The sequence below is a fragment of the Nicotiana tabacum genome, chromosome 11 (genome assembly GCF_000715075.1).
Source record: "Nicotiana tabacum cultivar K326 chromosome 11, ASM71507v2, whole genome shotgun sequence".
Lineage (NCBI taxonomy): Eukaryota > Viridiplantae > Streptophyta > Magnoliopsida > Solanales > Solanaceae > Nicotiana > Nicotiana tabacum.
Window position 1 is genome coordinate 88,137,714 of NC_134090.1, and position 16,525 is coordinate 88,154,238.

The window sequence follows — 16,525 nt, forward strand, 5'->3', positions numbered from 1 at the left end:
TTTGTGGTAATATAATGAATGTTATTGATAATTGTACTGTTGGGTATTTGTGATAGTTTTTAGAACTTGTGGGTATAAGTCATGTTTCATATTTTTTCAAAATAAATTTGAGAAATATGTTTTGAAAACTGATGTCCAAACATATTTTCATCTTCAAACCAAACTTCACCCAAATCAGATTTTTCAGAACAAATTTGGGAATCTATAGCCAAACGCTAGCTTAGTTTTAACCCCAAAATTTTTATAATTACACTTTTTTCCTATTTTTAACTATAAATACCCCCTCATTGTTTCATTTTCTTACAAAATCAATCAAACTTGAGATTATTTTATTCCATCTCCCAGATAGGATAATTAGTCTAGGAATTATAATCTCGAGATAATATAGTCCGTGTACCAAACGACCCCTAAGAGTACAAAAATCTTTACAGAGTTAGTTATTGTTAGTTGTTAGTAGAGTTAGGAACTAGTTAAGTTGTTAGAAAATATACTGTTAAGGAGTGTGCATAAAGTCAGTTTATACTCTACTATTCTGTATGTTTATTGGAAATGAAATTCTCCTATATTTCTTCTCTCTCTCTCAGCGACTTCACCTTCTTCATTCTAAAGCTTAATTTATTTTTACACAGTGAATTGCAATAATCTACTACCTCTGTTAGAGCCCGTTTGGACATAGGAAATTTTTTATTTTTTTTCGAAATCAACGTTTGGCTATAAAATTTTCAATTTTCACTTGAATTTTTTTTTTACTTTTTTTTTTTTGGAATTTTACAATTCTTATGTCCAAATGCCCACTTAATATAAATACTGAATAACTCTACTCATTTGTTTACCAAAATTTATTTAAAGAGGAGAAACTCACCCTAGGCTTGGTGTCTAAAAAGTAACTGTACTTTTGGATATGTAAAACCATTTCTAGAATTAAGCTTCTGAAAATTAACCCCATGAAATTTTCACCTTCTTTTCTACATTTAAAGTAGAAACTCAGAATCTATTTGCCTCTCCATATCCAACATACTGAGAGGTTTAAGGATGTTGTACGTGGGAACAATCACAGTTATAAAGTGCCACATAGACAATGACATAACCTACGGATACTTTCTGACTACTGCCCAAGTTGACTCAATACTCCTGGATTCTTGGGAATATCTTGCTATTTAGCAGTATGCTTCAACTATACGTCCTCCAATTTTCAACAATGGCATCATCAGTAAAATTTATGTCCTCCAATTTTCAACAATGGCATCGTCAGTAAAATTTCGGAAATTAAAGGTGTCTTTTTAATTTTGACAGTCAACACCAAACAACATGTCAGAGGTTGGAAATATTTGGATGGCTCCAATGTTAACTTTACAGCTTTGAATTTGCATTCTGAAAATAATTGGAAATTTCCTTTCCCAAATTTTCAATTCATTTATTGTTGCAAATTTTAAAAGGTATCATTATTTATTTTATTATTAACTTAAATTTCCAAGACGGACGTCAAACCATTTGATTAACCGAAATTAATACTTTGAATTTGCAATTAAATAATACAGCTGCAAGTTAAATTTTCCTTATTTTAAATTAAATTAAAATTTATCTTTTCCCCAGTTTTCAATCTTTATTATTTTCGTCCTTCAACTTTTTTCTAGCAAAACCCTAATTTCACAACTCCTCAAGAAATTGTGAAAGCAAGAAAAATTACCCTCTTTTTCTCATTTCTAAAAATTAGTTTGCTGTACTTTGCTCTGCAGTAGCAGAGAGTTAGCCACAGTTCAGAGTGTCAGTATGCATTCTAGATTTTCACCACAGAAATTAGTTTGTCTGTTCAGATTATATTCATAAACATACAAACTGATTCCAGCAGTTGAAGATTTTACTGAGTTAGTTGGTGTTAGTTTTCTTTCTTCTGTTGTATTTGGTAAAGATTGTATTTTTATCTTGCTGTTGTTCTTAAGTTTTCAGTTCTTGCTAAAAAAAAGTAACTTTTTTCTAGTTGGGATTTAAGTACTTCAAAGTTTTAAGTGTTTTGGCTTTTTTACTTGTTAATAGTTCTGGGGTTACAGTTAGAGGTGTTAGTATGTTGTTTGATCTGTTGCTTTTGGTAAAGATTGTATTTTTACTGTGATTTTTTGTTCTGACGTTTTTAGCACCTGAAAGATTTGATCTTTTTCTAGTTTGGGATTTGAGTTTATAACAGTTTTCAGGGTTTAGGGGTTTTGAGGGTTTATTTTTGTGTATATGAATGGAGGAGAAGGAAGGGCTTAATAGTTCAGGGTTTACAATTAGAAGCGATGAAGCTTCTGAAAATTACAAAATGGCCCCAAGGAATGAAACTACCAATGGATTTAGTGGATTAGTGGCTGCGGTCACACCAGTAAATCCAGTGAGTATGGCGACGCCATCTACAGAAGTGAAGAAGAAGAGGGGAAGGCCTAAGAAATATGGACCAGATGGTTCTGTAAACACTGCATTATCACCAATGCCAATATCAGCTTCAATCCCACTTTCAGGAGATTTTTCAGGTTGGAAAAACAGTGGAAGCCGCCCGGTTGAGTCCTTCCAAAAGAAGCAGAAGTTTGAGCTTTCAAGTCCAGGTAACATTATCCCTATTCTGTTGATTTATTTTAGAATCTTGAACTGAAGTTTGGATTTTTGATGTGCTTCCTATAAAAGCTTAAAATGGTCTAACACACTCTCTCTGACTGTTGAATAGTTATTTGTGCTCATTAATGTACAAAATTTTGAATTTGCTGGTGTAGATAGGTTTTCTGGGTTCTGTTTTGTTCTGCATTCTATCTTATAGTTGAATTTTTTTTAAAAAGTTTGCAACTTGGGTCCCGTATCTAAAACTGATCTCGTTCTTTGGCATTTATGATGCTGAATGTGGGGTATATTTCTTCGCATTTTTAGTTCAGTAGTTATCTGGTGGAGAAGCAGGATGATGTGGTCAACAAACAGAGTATACCACTTGGTATGAGTTCTTATAAGCTTATGTGGTCACAATCATGTGTCCTTACCCCAATATTTTTAGGAAACAAGGTGAAATAGAATAAAGAACTAATTGAATAATGAAAAAGCTCGTTAGCTATTTTAAAAGGATATGGCAGTGCGTAATGTGATACTTGATGCATGATATCTACATATTCGGTTTTAACATTGGTTATTTTGCAAGACGGAAGAAATACAGATTTTGAAAGTAGGTTAGAAATATACTATGATATATCTAATGATGCTATGGAACACAAACTGCTGTAGGATTCAACAAATGATATAACAAAGCATGGATCTGATGCAGATACACTTTAGAAGATTCAGTCGTCTACTATCCTATAAGACATTCTGATGCTGATGTCAGAGACTACTTTTTTAACTAGTAAACTAATAACAATGAAAAGATTCTGCTCCTCATTAATGAACGACTTATTTGCAGATAGTCAATTCGCCTGATAAAAGTAATATCCTTTTACTACCTGATTTTCCTAGAAAGGATGTTCTTCCAAAGTTTAATGATGCCAACATTTACTTTCACTGGCAGTGTATTTGAGAATAATCCGTGCTCTAATAGTGATAACAAGACAATCATCATTATGCAACACATAGAAAGATATTTGAATTTGGAGACTAGAACATCAAGTGGATGTGGGAACTGATTAAATTAAAAAAATTAAATTGACCTCTTTGTGATATTCAGCTTCTGAAGTAGTCTATATAGATATCATCCTCATTTTATTTGTGGGAAGCTTGATATTATTCGTTTAACTGTTCATTTTAGCATTATTTTGAAGATCTCGGTTTGCTTGAGCTATTGTTGCAATTGTATTTAATTTCCTTAGGGGAGAGGGTGCCATACTCTGCTGCGGCAAATTTTTCACCACATATTGGATACTCTGGTGGTGCAAACTTTACACCACATGTGATCACTGTTAATGCTGGCGAGGTATGCCTTATCTATTAGTTCATATATTTGTACTGCATTACTACCACTTTGAAAAGCTTGCTTTATATTTGGCAGCTTCACAGCATAAATTTAATTCACCATGTCCGCGAAGAGACGAAATTGCTCCTATCCCTGCCGTTAAGTTACCTGTTAAACCTCAAAGTAATTTGGATGTAGTTATTTTGTTGTAGCAATGATTGCACGTTTAGCTTCCATGGCTTCTTCAAATGCATTGGGGACAAAAATGTAAAGTAGCATACTGACAGCTGACATTCTCTACTAGAACCAATATACATGGCTGCCTCTTTGTAGAGGACAATAATACTCGCATGTTATAAGTAGATTCTGTAGTTAATATTTCATCTCTTACAGATGTTCTCATCCAAGGATGAAAGTTCTTCAGACTCCAGCAAGCCCAGTTTCTGCGTCTGTCTTTATGCACAAAGCAATATGAAGTGTGATGTAAAATGCCCTTTTCTGTTAAGGCATAAGTTAAATTCAGACAAATTTTATGATTTTTACCTTGTTGCAACTTGCAATGCCAGCTTTGGGCCCTTTAGGCTGTACCTGGATTGTGATGGTGATTTTACACTGCTGAACTGGAATGAAATATATTGGTACTTTTCATTTTAAGCCTAATAGAGTGGACACGCCTAGATTCCTCTAGAAAAATATTGCCGAAAATGCCAACTTTTAGGAAAAGGTAAAGTCGAAGAGGACAAAAAGTTAGGAGCGGTAGTGTTAAACTTTTAATGGATACTCTAACAGTGCCTTATCAAAAAAATGGATACTCTAACAGTGGTTATTACTTTGTGTTTGTTATTGGTGATAGCATATCACAATTGATAATTAAATAACTAACTTGTGCTTAACTCTGGCTGCTATCATCAAAAAGTAAGTTTTCTACTTTTCTCAATTATGCATCTGCATATATAATAGGAATGCTCTTATATTATCAGACTGAGCAGTTAGATGTACAACTGGTAGATATCTTAACATGTGGAAGTGGACATTGTTCTTAGGTTGTAAAGAAGCTGGTTTTTATTGCTGATTTCTATTTTTTTAAGATGGAACTAGCGTGTGGTTGCTAAAGTCTAATTTAATTATTTCCTCATGGGAGGTTTTTGAAGTACAACCTTGAGGTAAGAAGACACTAGGTTCAATCTCATAAAAGTTGGAGATAGGCATCTTGTGATAATCCAATTGTTCAATCTACAACAACAACAATTATTCTTCAATCTGGAACTAGTATACCAGAAGTTTAATCAAGAGTTTGTATATATTCTTTATTTTATGTATATTCTAATGTAATTTTGTGGTATCCAGGAACCTAAATAGGATAGTCAATACAAAAGTTTGAGTTTGAAATTTGGGTGGAATGGGAGATTTCATATTAATTGATGGAATGTTCATTCCTCCTTGTTTGTGGAGCATCATACTGGCAATAAATGAAACACTGGATTAGGCAGAACCAGAAGCTAATAGCACTAGGGGTGGCAAATGGGTTGTTTGGGCTGAGTTTGGGTTGGCCAAGATGGGCTGCACTAATAATTGGGTCAATGCCCAACCCAACCTAAATTTTACTTGGGTCAAGATGGGCTGGGTCAAGATGGGCTAAACAATGGGTCATATCCCAACCCGCCCAACTTGACCCAAATATTTTGTTTCTTCACATTCAAATACTTGCATAAAATAGAAAATTTGTGTGACTCCTGCAAATCTGTTTCGTGATATGTTTGACATATGATAAGTTATTTCTGCTTTCTCAGCTAGATTGAGAATTTGAGATTCTTTCTTTTTTCTTTCATTTTTTATTTTTTTAAGTCTTACTAGTTTTTCACGTGACAAAACTTGTACAAGGGAATCATGGTAACTAATTGATATATACAAAGTACCTGACTCATCTTGCTTAGTAAATTTATAAGAATTTCCCTGTTTAAATACATAAGTGTTTTATCAAGTATCAACTACCAATGGTTTAGAATAAACTTTAGATCTATCTCATATGCAAAGATATCTTGCCAAATATCATGTAACAGAGTATTTCCCAAGTAAGGATTTGATATTCCATTACCCAGTTCCAATTTGGGATGCACTAAACCCATTTACATGTGGTTATCAAATTCATTACAACGAATTAGTGTATACTAGATGAGTGATTATCTAAACTACTATCAACAAATTAATTGCCGTGCATACAATTAATTGCAGTTCCAAGTAAAGATTCAAGTCAACATCTTCTTCAACACAAACTTTTCCTCTTCCTTTTTCTAGCACCACAATTATCCTGTCAAAGCATCACACAGCAGAAGTAAAATGAGAAATCACAATTTTGGAAGGTGTGCATAAATGGAGAACTTAATATACAATCAGGTGAAAAACCTGAACCATACCAAGATTCAATTTTTTTGAAAGTGTAGCAGCAATTTTCTCCACATCTATTGCAATGTCCTCCTCTTCAGAATCATCACAAGCTAAAAATAAGAAAATTTAAAAAGTTGTCAAACTACAAGAAAGTTCATAAAATAAAAATCACATGATACTAATTATAGTGTACCTTGATGTCCATAAATCCAATCTCTAGAACACAACTTAGCTTCTGCATTCTCCGGTAAAATAGAACTCTGGAATTTGCCAATAACTCGACCACCAACACTAAAAGTTGACTCGGATGCAACTGTGCTGATAGGTATACTTAACAGGTCACGAGCCATCAATGAGAGTTCAGGATACTTACTCCTATTATCTTTCCAAAATGTAAGCACGTCTAAATTTTCATTTCCTTTGCGAACTAATACAGGCTTTTCCAAGTATAAATCCAACTGTGTCTTTTCTGAACTATACTCAGACGGACTTTCAAACATGTCAAATTCATTCATTTCGTCCATTGTTTCATCATAACATCCATGACTACTACTTCCAACAATCCCAACATCAGATATTGTTATGTATTCTTTAAACAACCTATGCAAATTATCCTCAACAATCTTAACTTTTTCATTGCAAGTCAAAGGATCATGTTTTGAGAAGCAAAACTTTATCAATTTTAACTTATATCGAGGATCAAGTACGACCGCCATAGAAGCAATTGGACTATAGTTGTCTTGCCAATATTTTGTAAACTTCTTCTCCATTTCCATAGCCATCGCCTTAATATTAGGATCCTCACTACCTATCTCTTCCCTTATCAACATATGGATTTTCCAAACTTTATGAAAATATAAATTGGCTGTAGGATAACGGCTCCCAAAAAATAGTGTAGTGATTTCATAAAAAGGCCTTAGAAACTTAGCAATTGTTTCAGCTTTAACCCAATCCTCATCTGAAGGGCAACATGTAAAATCTTTGTCAAGTATCTTGAAGTCAGAAAATGCTCGACGATAAGGAAAAGCGCTATCAAGCATCAAATATGTATAATCCACCTTGTAGACACATCTTGGCGCACTTTTCCTGTTAACTTTAAACCAAGATTCTTGATACACTCAACAAATTTTACAATCCTTGACTCAGAACCTTTAATATATTTTATACTTTCTCTAATGTTAAAAATAGCACTCTCTATTGTTTTCAAACCTGCTTTAACAATCAAATTCAAAATATGATTTGCACACCTGATATGGACAAAGTCTCCATCACAAAGCAAAGAATCCATCAGCTTAAAATGCTCAATCAAGCAACCCACAACACCATCATTATAACTTGCATTATCTAAAGTTATAGAAAATATTTTCTTTTCAATTCCCCATTCTTTCAACAGATTAATCAACTTTGGACCCAAAATAGCACCACTATGAGGAGGAGCCACATGACGAAAGATTAAAACTCTCTTTTGTAAAATCCAATCCAAATCAACATAGTGCGCAGTAACACAAATATATCCATTTGACGTGATTGATGACCATAAATCAGATGTCAAACTGATTCTATTTGGAATAGCTTCAAGCTCATTTTTTTTACCATCTCTTTTTAATCATGATATAATTTAAGCACATCAACTTTTGCGGTATTTCTTGAAATGGTTTTAACCGTAGGATTCAAGAACGTATGCACTTCTTTAATCCCTTCATATTCTACATAACTAAATGGCAGGTTATGTCTAACTATAGCCTTGGCTACAACTTCACGATATTCTTTATGATCAATTGACGTACCTTGCTTTGATGCTTCAATCTTGTGTTTAGCTAGATGTCGCTTTAAATTTGTTGTTCCAGCTTTTGAGTCAGCCAAAAATATTATTCCGCATTTCTTACATTTAGCTCTAAGTCTATTATCAGGATCCATATCCAATGGCAACTTCTCATAGAAATCCCACACAACAGAAGTAGTTTTACGTTGTCTTTTTGAACTTGAAACACTTATTTCATTGGACTCTACATCATCATGCTCTATCGACATCTTCTTACACAATGAGATCCTACAGTAGATTAAATACCATACATTTAGTTTCTAATTCAGTTTAAATAGCTCATAAACTATGAAACAACAATAGAATCCTAAAATAAAGAGAAATAATGCTATTGTTGGAGCAGAAAGGACAAACGTTTGAAACAAAATAAATGCACGTTGTAGAAATGAGAAAAAATCCCAAATAGTCTCTGATGTATGAGTGTCGGTGTATTTTGATGCTTATTATATAACCATGGACACAAATAAACATAAGGACACCAACCAAGTAACAAAGATGATAGTACAATTTATGATCAATACATTATGCGTGAAAATTCGAGATCCAGTGAAATCTCCAGCAAAGAGTTCGCCGGAGAGAAGGAATACGTCGGAGAAATGGAAGTCGCCGGAAAAAAGACAGAGACCCGAGATCGTATTTGAAGTTCAGAGAGAAACTGGTCGTTCTTTTGAGTGCACAGAGAGTGGAAGAGAAAGCGTCTGTCTTGTGTTTAGGTTTTGGGAGTTTGACGGGTTTGTTTGGGCACCTAAACGGGTTAGAGTTGGGCTAACTATTTTAACGGGTTGAAATGGGTTTAGCCCAGAATGACCCATTAATAAAATTGTTTCAGCCCAACCCATTATTTGCTGGGTTAGTTGGGCGGGTTAGTTGGGCTTGGGCTGAAAATGCCACCCCTAAATAACACCATTACTGCACTTATTTCCTAATTCTCACGTTTGTTAACTTTGTTAATTTTGTAACTACCTGCTTATACAACAACAACAACAACCCCGTAACTACCTGCTTATCAAAATAATAATAAGTTTGTAACTACCTGGAAATTTGTAATCATTATCTGTATTTACCATGTGCATTTGTTGCAGTGGTGCTTTAGGTTGATGGTTGTCATTCAGAAAATTTGGGAGTTCTATCCCTTTCTCGTTTGACTTTGGGCATTAGGTGTGTGGGTGATAAGATCCACGCTCAACTATCTACTTGATGAAAACACGCTTAACGAATTATGCCCTGTATACAAGAAAAATGTCAACTTGTTGTTGGCAAACATTCTGGCAGCTCAGTATTCTTGCAGCTAGATGTGTTTATTTGATTGAAAGTCGATTTACTGTTCTTTCATGGATTTTCTACTTCTGTGAGTGAATTTAAAATCCAAACTGTTTCATTCTTGAATTTTATGTATCAGGATGTCGCAATGAAAATCATTTCATTTGCTCAGCAAGGGTCTAGAGCTATTTGTGTGTTGGCTGCCAATGGCGCAATTTCAAATGTTACACTTGGTCAGCCAAATTCATCTGGTGGAACTCTGACCTATGAGGTGTGACACTTTACTTTGAGAAATTTGATTTGCATGTATGCATCTACTTCATTCGTAGTCAACTGTTTGCATATATTGTATATTCTCTGCATTCTTCTTATAGAAAAGAGCTATTGGCATTCTGCTTGATCTCCTCCTCGTCTTAAAAAGGGAAGCGAAATACTCTAGATGTTTGCATTTCTGCGAATTCTTCGAAACATACAGCCTTGTGCGGCATTATAATAAGGCTGTTTTGAAGCTTTGACATCCAGGTCGATATGGATTAAATTTATTATTGTGCGAAGGCACTTTGCCGCTTCTGTATCATTTCCCTTTTAGTTTGAACATTCTTGTATTGATGTTTGTCATTGACATGTAAAATATAGAGTTCACTCATCTTTGGTGAGACATGTTGTCTAATTTCTATAGTATGCATAGAGAAGTATTGTTCCTTTATCCCCGTCGAACCAATCCAATGAAATAGTTATGGGTAATCTTTCTTCCTTAGATAATGCCTAGTAATCTAACTTATCATTCATGCTTTTTGCAGGGTCGATTTGAAATTCTCTCTCTGACAGGATCGTATATGTCTAGTGATAATGGAGTAACAAAAACCAGAACTGGTGGGATGAGTGTGTCCCTCTCAGGCCCTGATGGTCGAGTTATTGGAGGTGGACTTGCCGGCATGTTGATAGCAGCTGGTCCTATTCAGGTCAGTATCGAAGTACTTGTTGAAGAGTCCCACATCGGTCCATAAAGGGATGGGTAGTCTCTTTATATGGCTTGGGCATACCAAAAGCTTGCTGAAGATCCATTTCTTTAACATAGTATCAGTACATCAGTATCAATTTCATTGCAATTACACGATGTTGGGTCCCTATTTACATTGTCCACGCTCTATATGTCCAGTCGTGGGCGTGAGAGGGGGTGTTGAGTCCCACTTCGGGAGGGAGTTAACAAATGGGTATCCTTATATGGTATTGGGTAATTTTCTCTTCATGAGCTAGCTTTTGGGGTTGAGCTAAGCCCAAAGTTCATTTATCATGGTATCAGAGCATGACCCATTCCAATTCTCTTTCTCGATGTTGGGCCCCATATTAAATTGCCCACGCTTCAGATGTCCAGCCCTGGGCGTGAGAGGGGCGTTGAAAAGTCCCACATCGGTCTATAGAGGGATTGGTGGTCTCTTTATATGGCTTGGACAATCCTTCCCTCATGAGCTAGCTTTTGAGATTGAGTTAGGCCCAAGATTCATTTCTTTAACAGTACTCCATGACTTTAACTCAACATTATTTGAAATACAATCTGAACATCTTGAACTGATCAGGTTGTTATTGGGAGCTTTATTCCTGGTCACCAGCAAGAGCAGGAGCCCAAGAAGCAGAGGTTCGAGCATGCAACTACTTTCGCTGCTATTCCTGCAACTACTTCCGTTTATGAAGAACGAACTACTGAAGCTTACAATAGGCCAAGTCACAATTTTACTTCTTCTACTCCCTTTCCTGTGGATAACACGGTATCACTGAACTCCATACATAGCTCAAGAATCTCTGCATTAGTAAACAATATTTCTATGCGTGGAGAAGAATCTAATAAAGAGCAAGGTCCATCATCTTGACTTAGTTCGGTTGTATTATCGGTGTATTCCTGTACCTTATAGGCTTATTTTTTAGCCTACTTGGAACTTTAGGCTCACCATCCCTTTGTGTGACAAATATTTATATGAGACTTACTTTTGTAGGATGTAATAGGGCATGATTTTTGTCAATTTAACCTAGAAGTTCACTCTTTGTAGGTTGGCATTGGACTTTCGGCCAGTAGAAGCTGTTATTATAACTGTTTTTTGTCTGCTATATCATTCTATCATTTGTTGAACTATATTCCAAATATCAAGAAATAGGTGAAATTTCATAGGTAATGAATGCATCATAACATGAAAATGGTGGCAAATTGAGCTCATTTAATGAATCTATAACTTTTCGAGTCTACCCTTAATTAATAACATTAATCTTATCACTTGGCATATGAAGAAGCAACCAACAATTTCTAAATCCTCTGTAGAGGCTAAGTATAGGGTCATTGTGTTTATTGTTGCTATGACGTCTTGGATTCGTCATAGATGCCATTAACTTGGCATTTTCTTCCAGTTTGTATGTTGTGCAATAATGTTAGCTCCATTCGTATGAGATGTAATCTAGTTTTTCATGATCTTTCCTAACATATTGATGTGGATTTTTTATAAAGGGTTTACCATATTTCGGATTCGTTATTGACTTATATGTCTGTCGTGTTTGTCCATCAACATTTTGGGGTCATATTAGGCTGTACATGCAAACCAGCATATAGTATAAATATATACGAGTGGTTAAAGGGCTGCCAAATACATAAACAGTTAACCCCTTAAGGGATCGTTTGGTATAAGGTATGAGAAGGTATATTTGTTGTTTACTTTTGATTTTACACTCCCTTTAATAAAAATAAATGAAATATATATTTTACGATTTTACCCATAATGATACTTCCTCCGTTTCAATTTATGTGAAATTATTTCCTTTTTGGTCCGTGCCAAAAAGAATGACCCCTTTCCCTATTTGGAAACAATTTACTTTTATGTAATGATTTATAGCCACACAAAATATATGTGCCTCATTTTACACCACAAGTTCAAAAGTCTTCTCTCTTTTCTTAAACTCCGTGCCCAGTCAAATGGGTTCACATAAATTGAAACGGAGGGAGTACCTTATATAAGGTGAGATTATTAACACTAGTATAACTTATATCTTCTTTTTAGAAATTATGCAATTGTCATTCTTAATATAGCATACCAAACAATGAATAAATAACAATTCCAATATAACTAATCCCAGTATAATTTATCCCAATATAATTTATACCGGCATAAATCATATTCCAACCAAACTAAGTTTTCTCGTTTAGGCACTTAAACGAGCCTTAGTGACTGTTAGACACTTTAACTCTCGTCAAAATGTGTCTATTAAACACCTCAGCTATAATAATGAAGCGAGTGAATACTAAGCGCTCTAATATTAAAGAGGAACCAATAAATAAGTGACACGTGTAAAATACCAAAAGAAAAATTAACACAAAATAGTATACCTTCCCTCTCCCCTTCGTTCTCTTCTTCATGGTTCTTTCTTTCTTTCCAGCAACCAAGGATATCTCAATTCCTCACTAATCGATCCCGTGACGAAAAAAGTGAGCTACGTGGTTGAATCTCTCAAGGTTTTGCGAGGGTTTATTCTTTTTAGTTGAGAACTACCGAACGAGCGTCAAACTATTGGTGTTGTTGGAAATGATGTCGTACCCATTTGCAGATTTTTCAAAGGCAGAAAAAGAATAATAACAATGGATTTTGATGTAACTGCAGCGCTTTAACCCATCAACAAAACCGTGAAGATATGGAAACGACCCATAAAGTAGGCGATAGTTTGTAGCTTAGTTTATACTCCTAGTCCTACAGGTAGCAGCGCAGGTCACAGGTTTGCCTTAGAATGATTTCTCGTTCCTCCTAATTACAACTGTACTTACTTGAGGAGAAGCATTGGTAGATACGGAAAACCCCTCTTAGTTTTAATAGCAATTACCATAACGTGGAAGAAGATGATTATGGTAGGAGGGTGTAACGAATCCCACGTTGGAATTGCCACGAAAATAGAAAGCAAAAATTTAAAAAGAAAGAAAATGCAGAGAAAATGATAATCAATTTTCTTTCAAGGTATGTTCTACAATGAGTCCTGGGAGAGTGAACTAGCTAGTGGGGTAACTAATTAAAATAACATAAATGTTTAATCAGAAGATAAGAATTTCGGTTAAAGCTTATTTTTAGAAGAACTCGGGTTACTAATAATCAAATAGAAATAAGAATAATTGATATAAAAGATAGCTGGATAGAAAGCAAAGTAAATCAGTGTATTCCAATAGTATTTCGTGTCTTTACAAATGTTTATCCCTCACCTTTTATAGCTATTTCTAAATAATACGTTTTTTTTCTTCCAGAATGGAGTTATTATGAGCAATTAATGACATTTAATGTAACATTATAATTGGCAATCGTAACTGTTCAGAACAGATTCTATAACGTTTCCTGTAATTAATGCTCATTAACTACATATAATACGTATCTATACTCTTTTGCTATCTAGGTTCATTCTTCCGATGCTTCTTCAAATTATCAAGAGGTTCGAGTACCCATTCCTTCTGATTTTCTTGGATCTTTGCCCTTTTCTGTTAAAGCTCGTGCCTCTTCATCTATTCTTCGCCAACTGTCATTCCTTTACTGATCCACGTGTCATGACACATTATCACATAATTAATTCGATATATTAACTTGATTTTTCCCAATACAGATAGTCCCCCCACTTGCCATTTATTCAACAATAGAATATTTGGGAAGTGAATCTCATTAAAGCGGGATTTTTTGCCGCCATTATACCCTCTCCAGAACTGACACTTCATATGTCACTTTCATTTAATGCTCGTGACACGTGGCATCTTCTGATTGGATCTGCAACTCTTCAGCGTCTTTTAGGGCTTTTTTTGCGGCTACACCAATTACAAAGTGATAGTTTCCATCATGACGTTTCCATTATTACACCTTTTTTTACGGTTGCTTCTGAGTATAAATATAGCCTTTGTCTTTGTCTTTCTCATAGAAAGTTACCTATCTTAGAATATTCATTCTTGTTTTCTTCCTTGTACAACCATGTCTTCTTCAAACCCTAATCCTCGAAGAGTCCCCATTGTTGATGAACTTTCCCTTGCCCTGTTAGAAGTAGAAGAGGGAGAAGATTGCGTAGTTTAGGATCTTCATCTATACGAGGTGTTTATTTACCTCCAGCGAGTTCTACCCCTCCTTCTAGAACTAGAGGTTCTTTTTTCACATAGACCTTCTTCTAGAAGTAAAGATTCTGGTGAACTAGTTCGTGAACCTTTAGTAGATGAGATTGTCCCTTTTGAACTATCTTTTTACTCTGATAGAGAATCGATTAGGAATCAAGTTTCTTCTATGTCTTCTTTGGATCGTGCTGATGTTTATCCTTCTCAGATTACCGAAGGTTTAATCTCTGTTGTCCGTAGAGATTGCCATTGTAGACCTGATTTCCCTATCATAATTCCCAATGCAAACCAAAGAGTTACATCTTGCATAACCGGATTTTCTTTTGTGTATACATATCTCTTTACACTGAATTTTAAACCCTCAATTGATCCTGTTATCATTGAGTTCTGTCGTTTTTTCAACATTTGTCTAGGACAAATTGGCCCCATTGTGTGGAGGGATGTTACTTGTCTAAGGCACTTAGCAAGGTTGGCTAATTTGCCTTTTACTTTCTTTCACTTGATCCACCCCTACTCCCCTAAGCTTTTCCGACATGGGATCTTCACTTTAGTGGCGAGGAGTAAGAGAGTGCTAGTTAGCCCTGAGGATGACAAGGACCGTGGCTGGTATGCCAGATTTGTTGCTGCCCTTACTGTAGGTTTAGTAGGTGAAGAAAATGTACCATTCTTTGAAAAGTGGAATTTTGCACGTAAGTTTTACTTTTGCAACTTTCTCTTTTTTTCCCTTTTCCGTTTTGAAGGGGTTTATTTTTCCCATTGCTGTTTAACTTTCTCTTTTTTCAGCAACCATGGGAATTGTTGATGAGATTCCCAATTTCTGTGGTTGGGTAGAAAAATTATTGACTGTTGCATCGATGGAAGGCAGATCTTGGAAAAACCTTTCACATAGGTTTGGTTGGAAGGTTAAAATTCATGGCAAATTTTTTACCCTTTTTTATATTCTTGTTCATCTTTCCTTTAGAATTTATTTGACCCCTCTTTTTATCAGGGTTCCCCATACGTGGCATAAGTGCTGATGCAATTGCAGCTTATAGAGTTTCTTTGGAAAAAGCTCAAGAGATAATCTTGAGTTCTTCATCGAAAAGGAAGGCTGATGCGACCCAGGACTCTAAGGAGGATGAGGAACATGATGGAATTTCATTGGTTAAAAGGCCGCGGGCCAGAAGACGCGTCTTTTCAGATGATGAAGCGACTCCTCCCCGTTCTGTTCCCATGAATGAGCCTATTGAAGCCACCTTGGTGAGTTCTGACGATGATTTTTTTGCGGCAGCTCGTGACTCTAATGAACAACTGTTTTCTCATGGGTTTGATAGTGAGAATTTGGATTTGGTCTCTGATGAAGTACCCCTTGCCTCTTTTACCATGTCTGTCCATGTGGTGTGTTATTTGCCAGTTGTTATTGTTTCTGCTCTACCCCAAGCTATCATGACTTCTTCTACAGTCCCCACTACTACAATTCCTCATACCGAGGTTGGTTATTCAAGTGGAAATGGAGCGATGAAGCAGATTAACATTGAGGTCCCTACCAATGGTAATCTTTTGAAAAAGTCAGGTCGGGTTGACGTATGGTTGAAACCTTTGATTGAACCAGTCGAAAAGTCCAAGCTAGAAAGTCATAGCTTTTTGACTTCGATGAATGATATAGTGCAATCGTCACTGAAGGTATTTGTTGTTTTTACGTTCTATTCCATTCTCATTTTACTAAGGTTCTTACCTCTTTTTTTGTTTTTTAGATCAATGTTATTAGTACAGAGATGGTGAAGAGGGTTTCTCATACGGAGCAGTTAATTCAGGATTATCAACTCGAAGCAGACAATTGGAAAGAACAATATGAAAGTCTTCAACTTGATATGGAAGGTTTAGAAGAAAACAAGTATGCCTTAGAGCAACAGTTGAAGGTCTTGGTTTAAGAGTTAGCGGTTGAAAAAGCTTCTTCCAATCAGGCTGGCAAGGATAAAAATCTCCTTGAGACATCATTTTCTGAGCAACTCTCCAAAGCCAGCGAAGAGATTAGAGGATTGAAGGCCTTGCTGAACGAAAAAGAAGTTTA

At 35.5% G+C, this 16,525-nt stretch overlaps 1 protein-coding gene across 1 annotated transcript; it reads left to right on the forward strand.

Moving 5' to 3' along the window:
- The first annotated feature begins 1,089 nt into the window (after positions 1-1,089).
- Positions 1,090-11,493, forward strand: LOC107818769 (AT-hook motif nuclear-localized protein 2-like). The gene is made up of 5 exons (XM_016644821.2): positions 1,090-2,579; positions 3,819-3,922; positions 9,508-9,639; positions 10,169-10,330; positions 10,946-11,493. The coding sequence occupies exons 1-5, from the start codon at positions 2,228-2,230 to the stop codon at positions 11,234-11,236; spliced, it is 1,041 nt and encodes a 346-aa protein (XP_016500307.1). The 5' UTR covers positions 1,090-2,227; the 3' UTR covers positions 11,237-11,493.
- Positions 11,494-16,525: the final 5,032 nt, after the last annotated feature.

What these genes read in the sequence shown, in the direction of transcription:
- LOC107818769 (XM_016644821.2), top strand. Translation starts at nt 2,228, where the DNA reads ATGGAGGAGAAGGAAGGGCTTAATAGTTCAGGGTTTACAATTAGAAGC. An exon ending in TCACTGTTAATGCTGGCGAG is followed by an intron (nt 3,923 to 9,507) that starts GTATGCCTTATC and finishes TTTATGTATCAG; the next exon opens with GATGTCGCAATGAAAATCAT. An exon ending in GTGGAACTCTGACCTATGAG is followed by an intron (nt 9,640 to 10,168) that starts GTGTGACACTTT and finishes TGCTTTTTGCAG; the next exon opens with GGTCGATTTGAAATTCTCTC.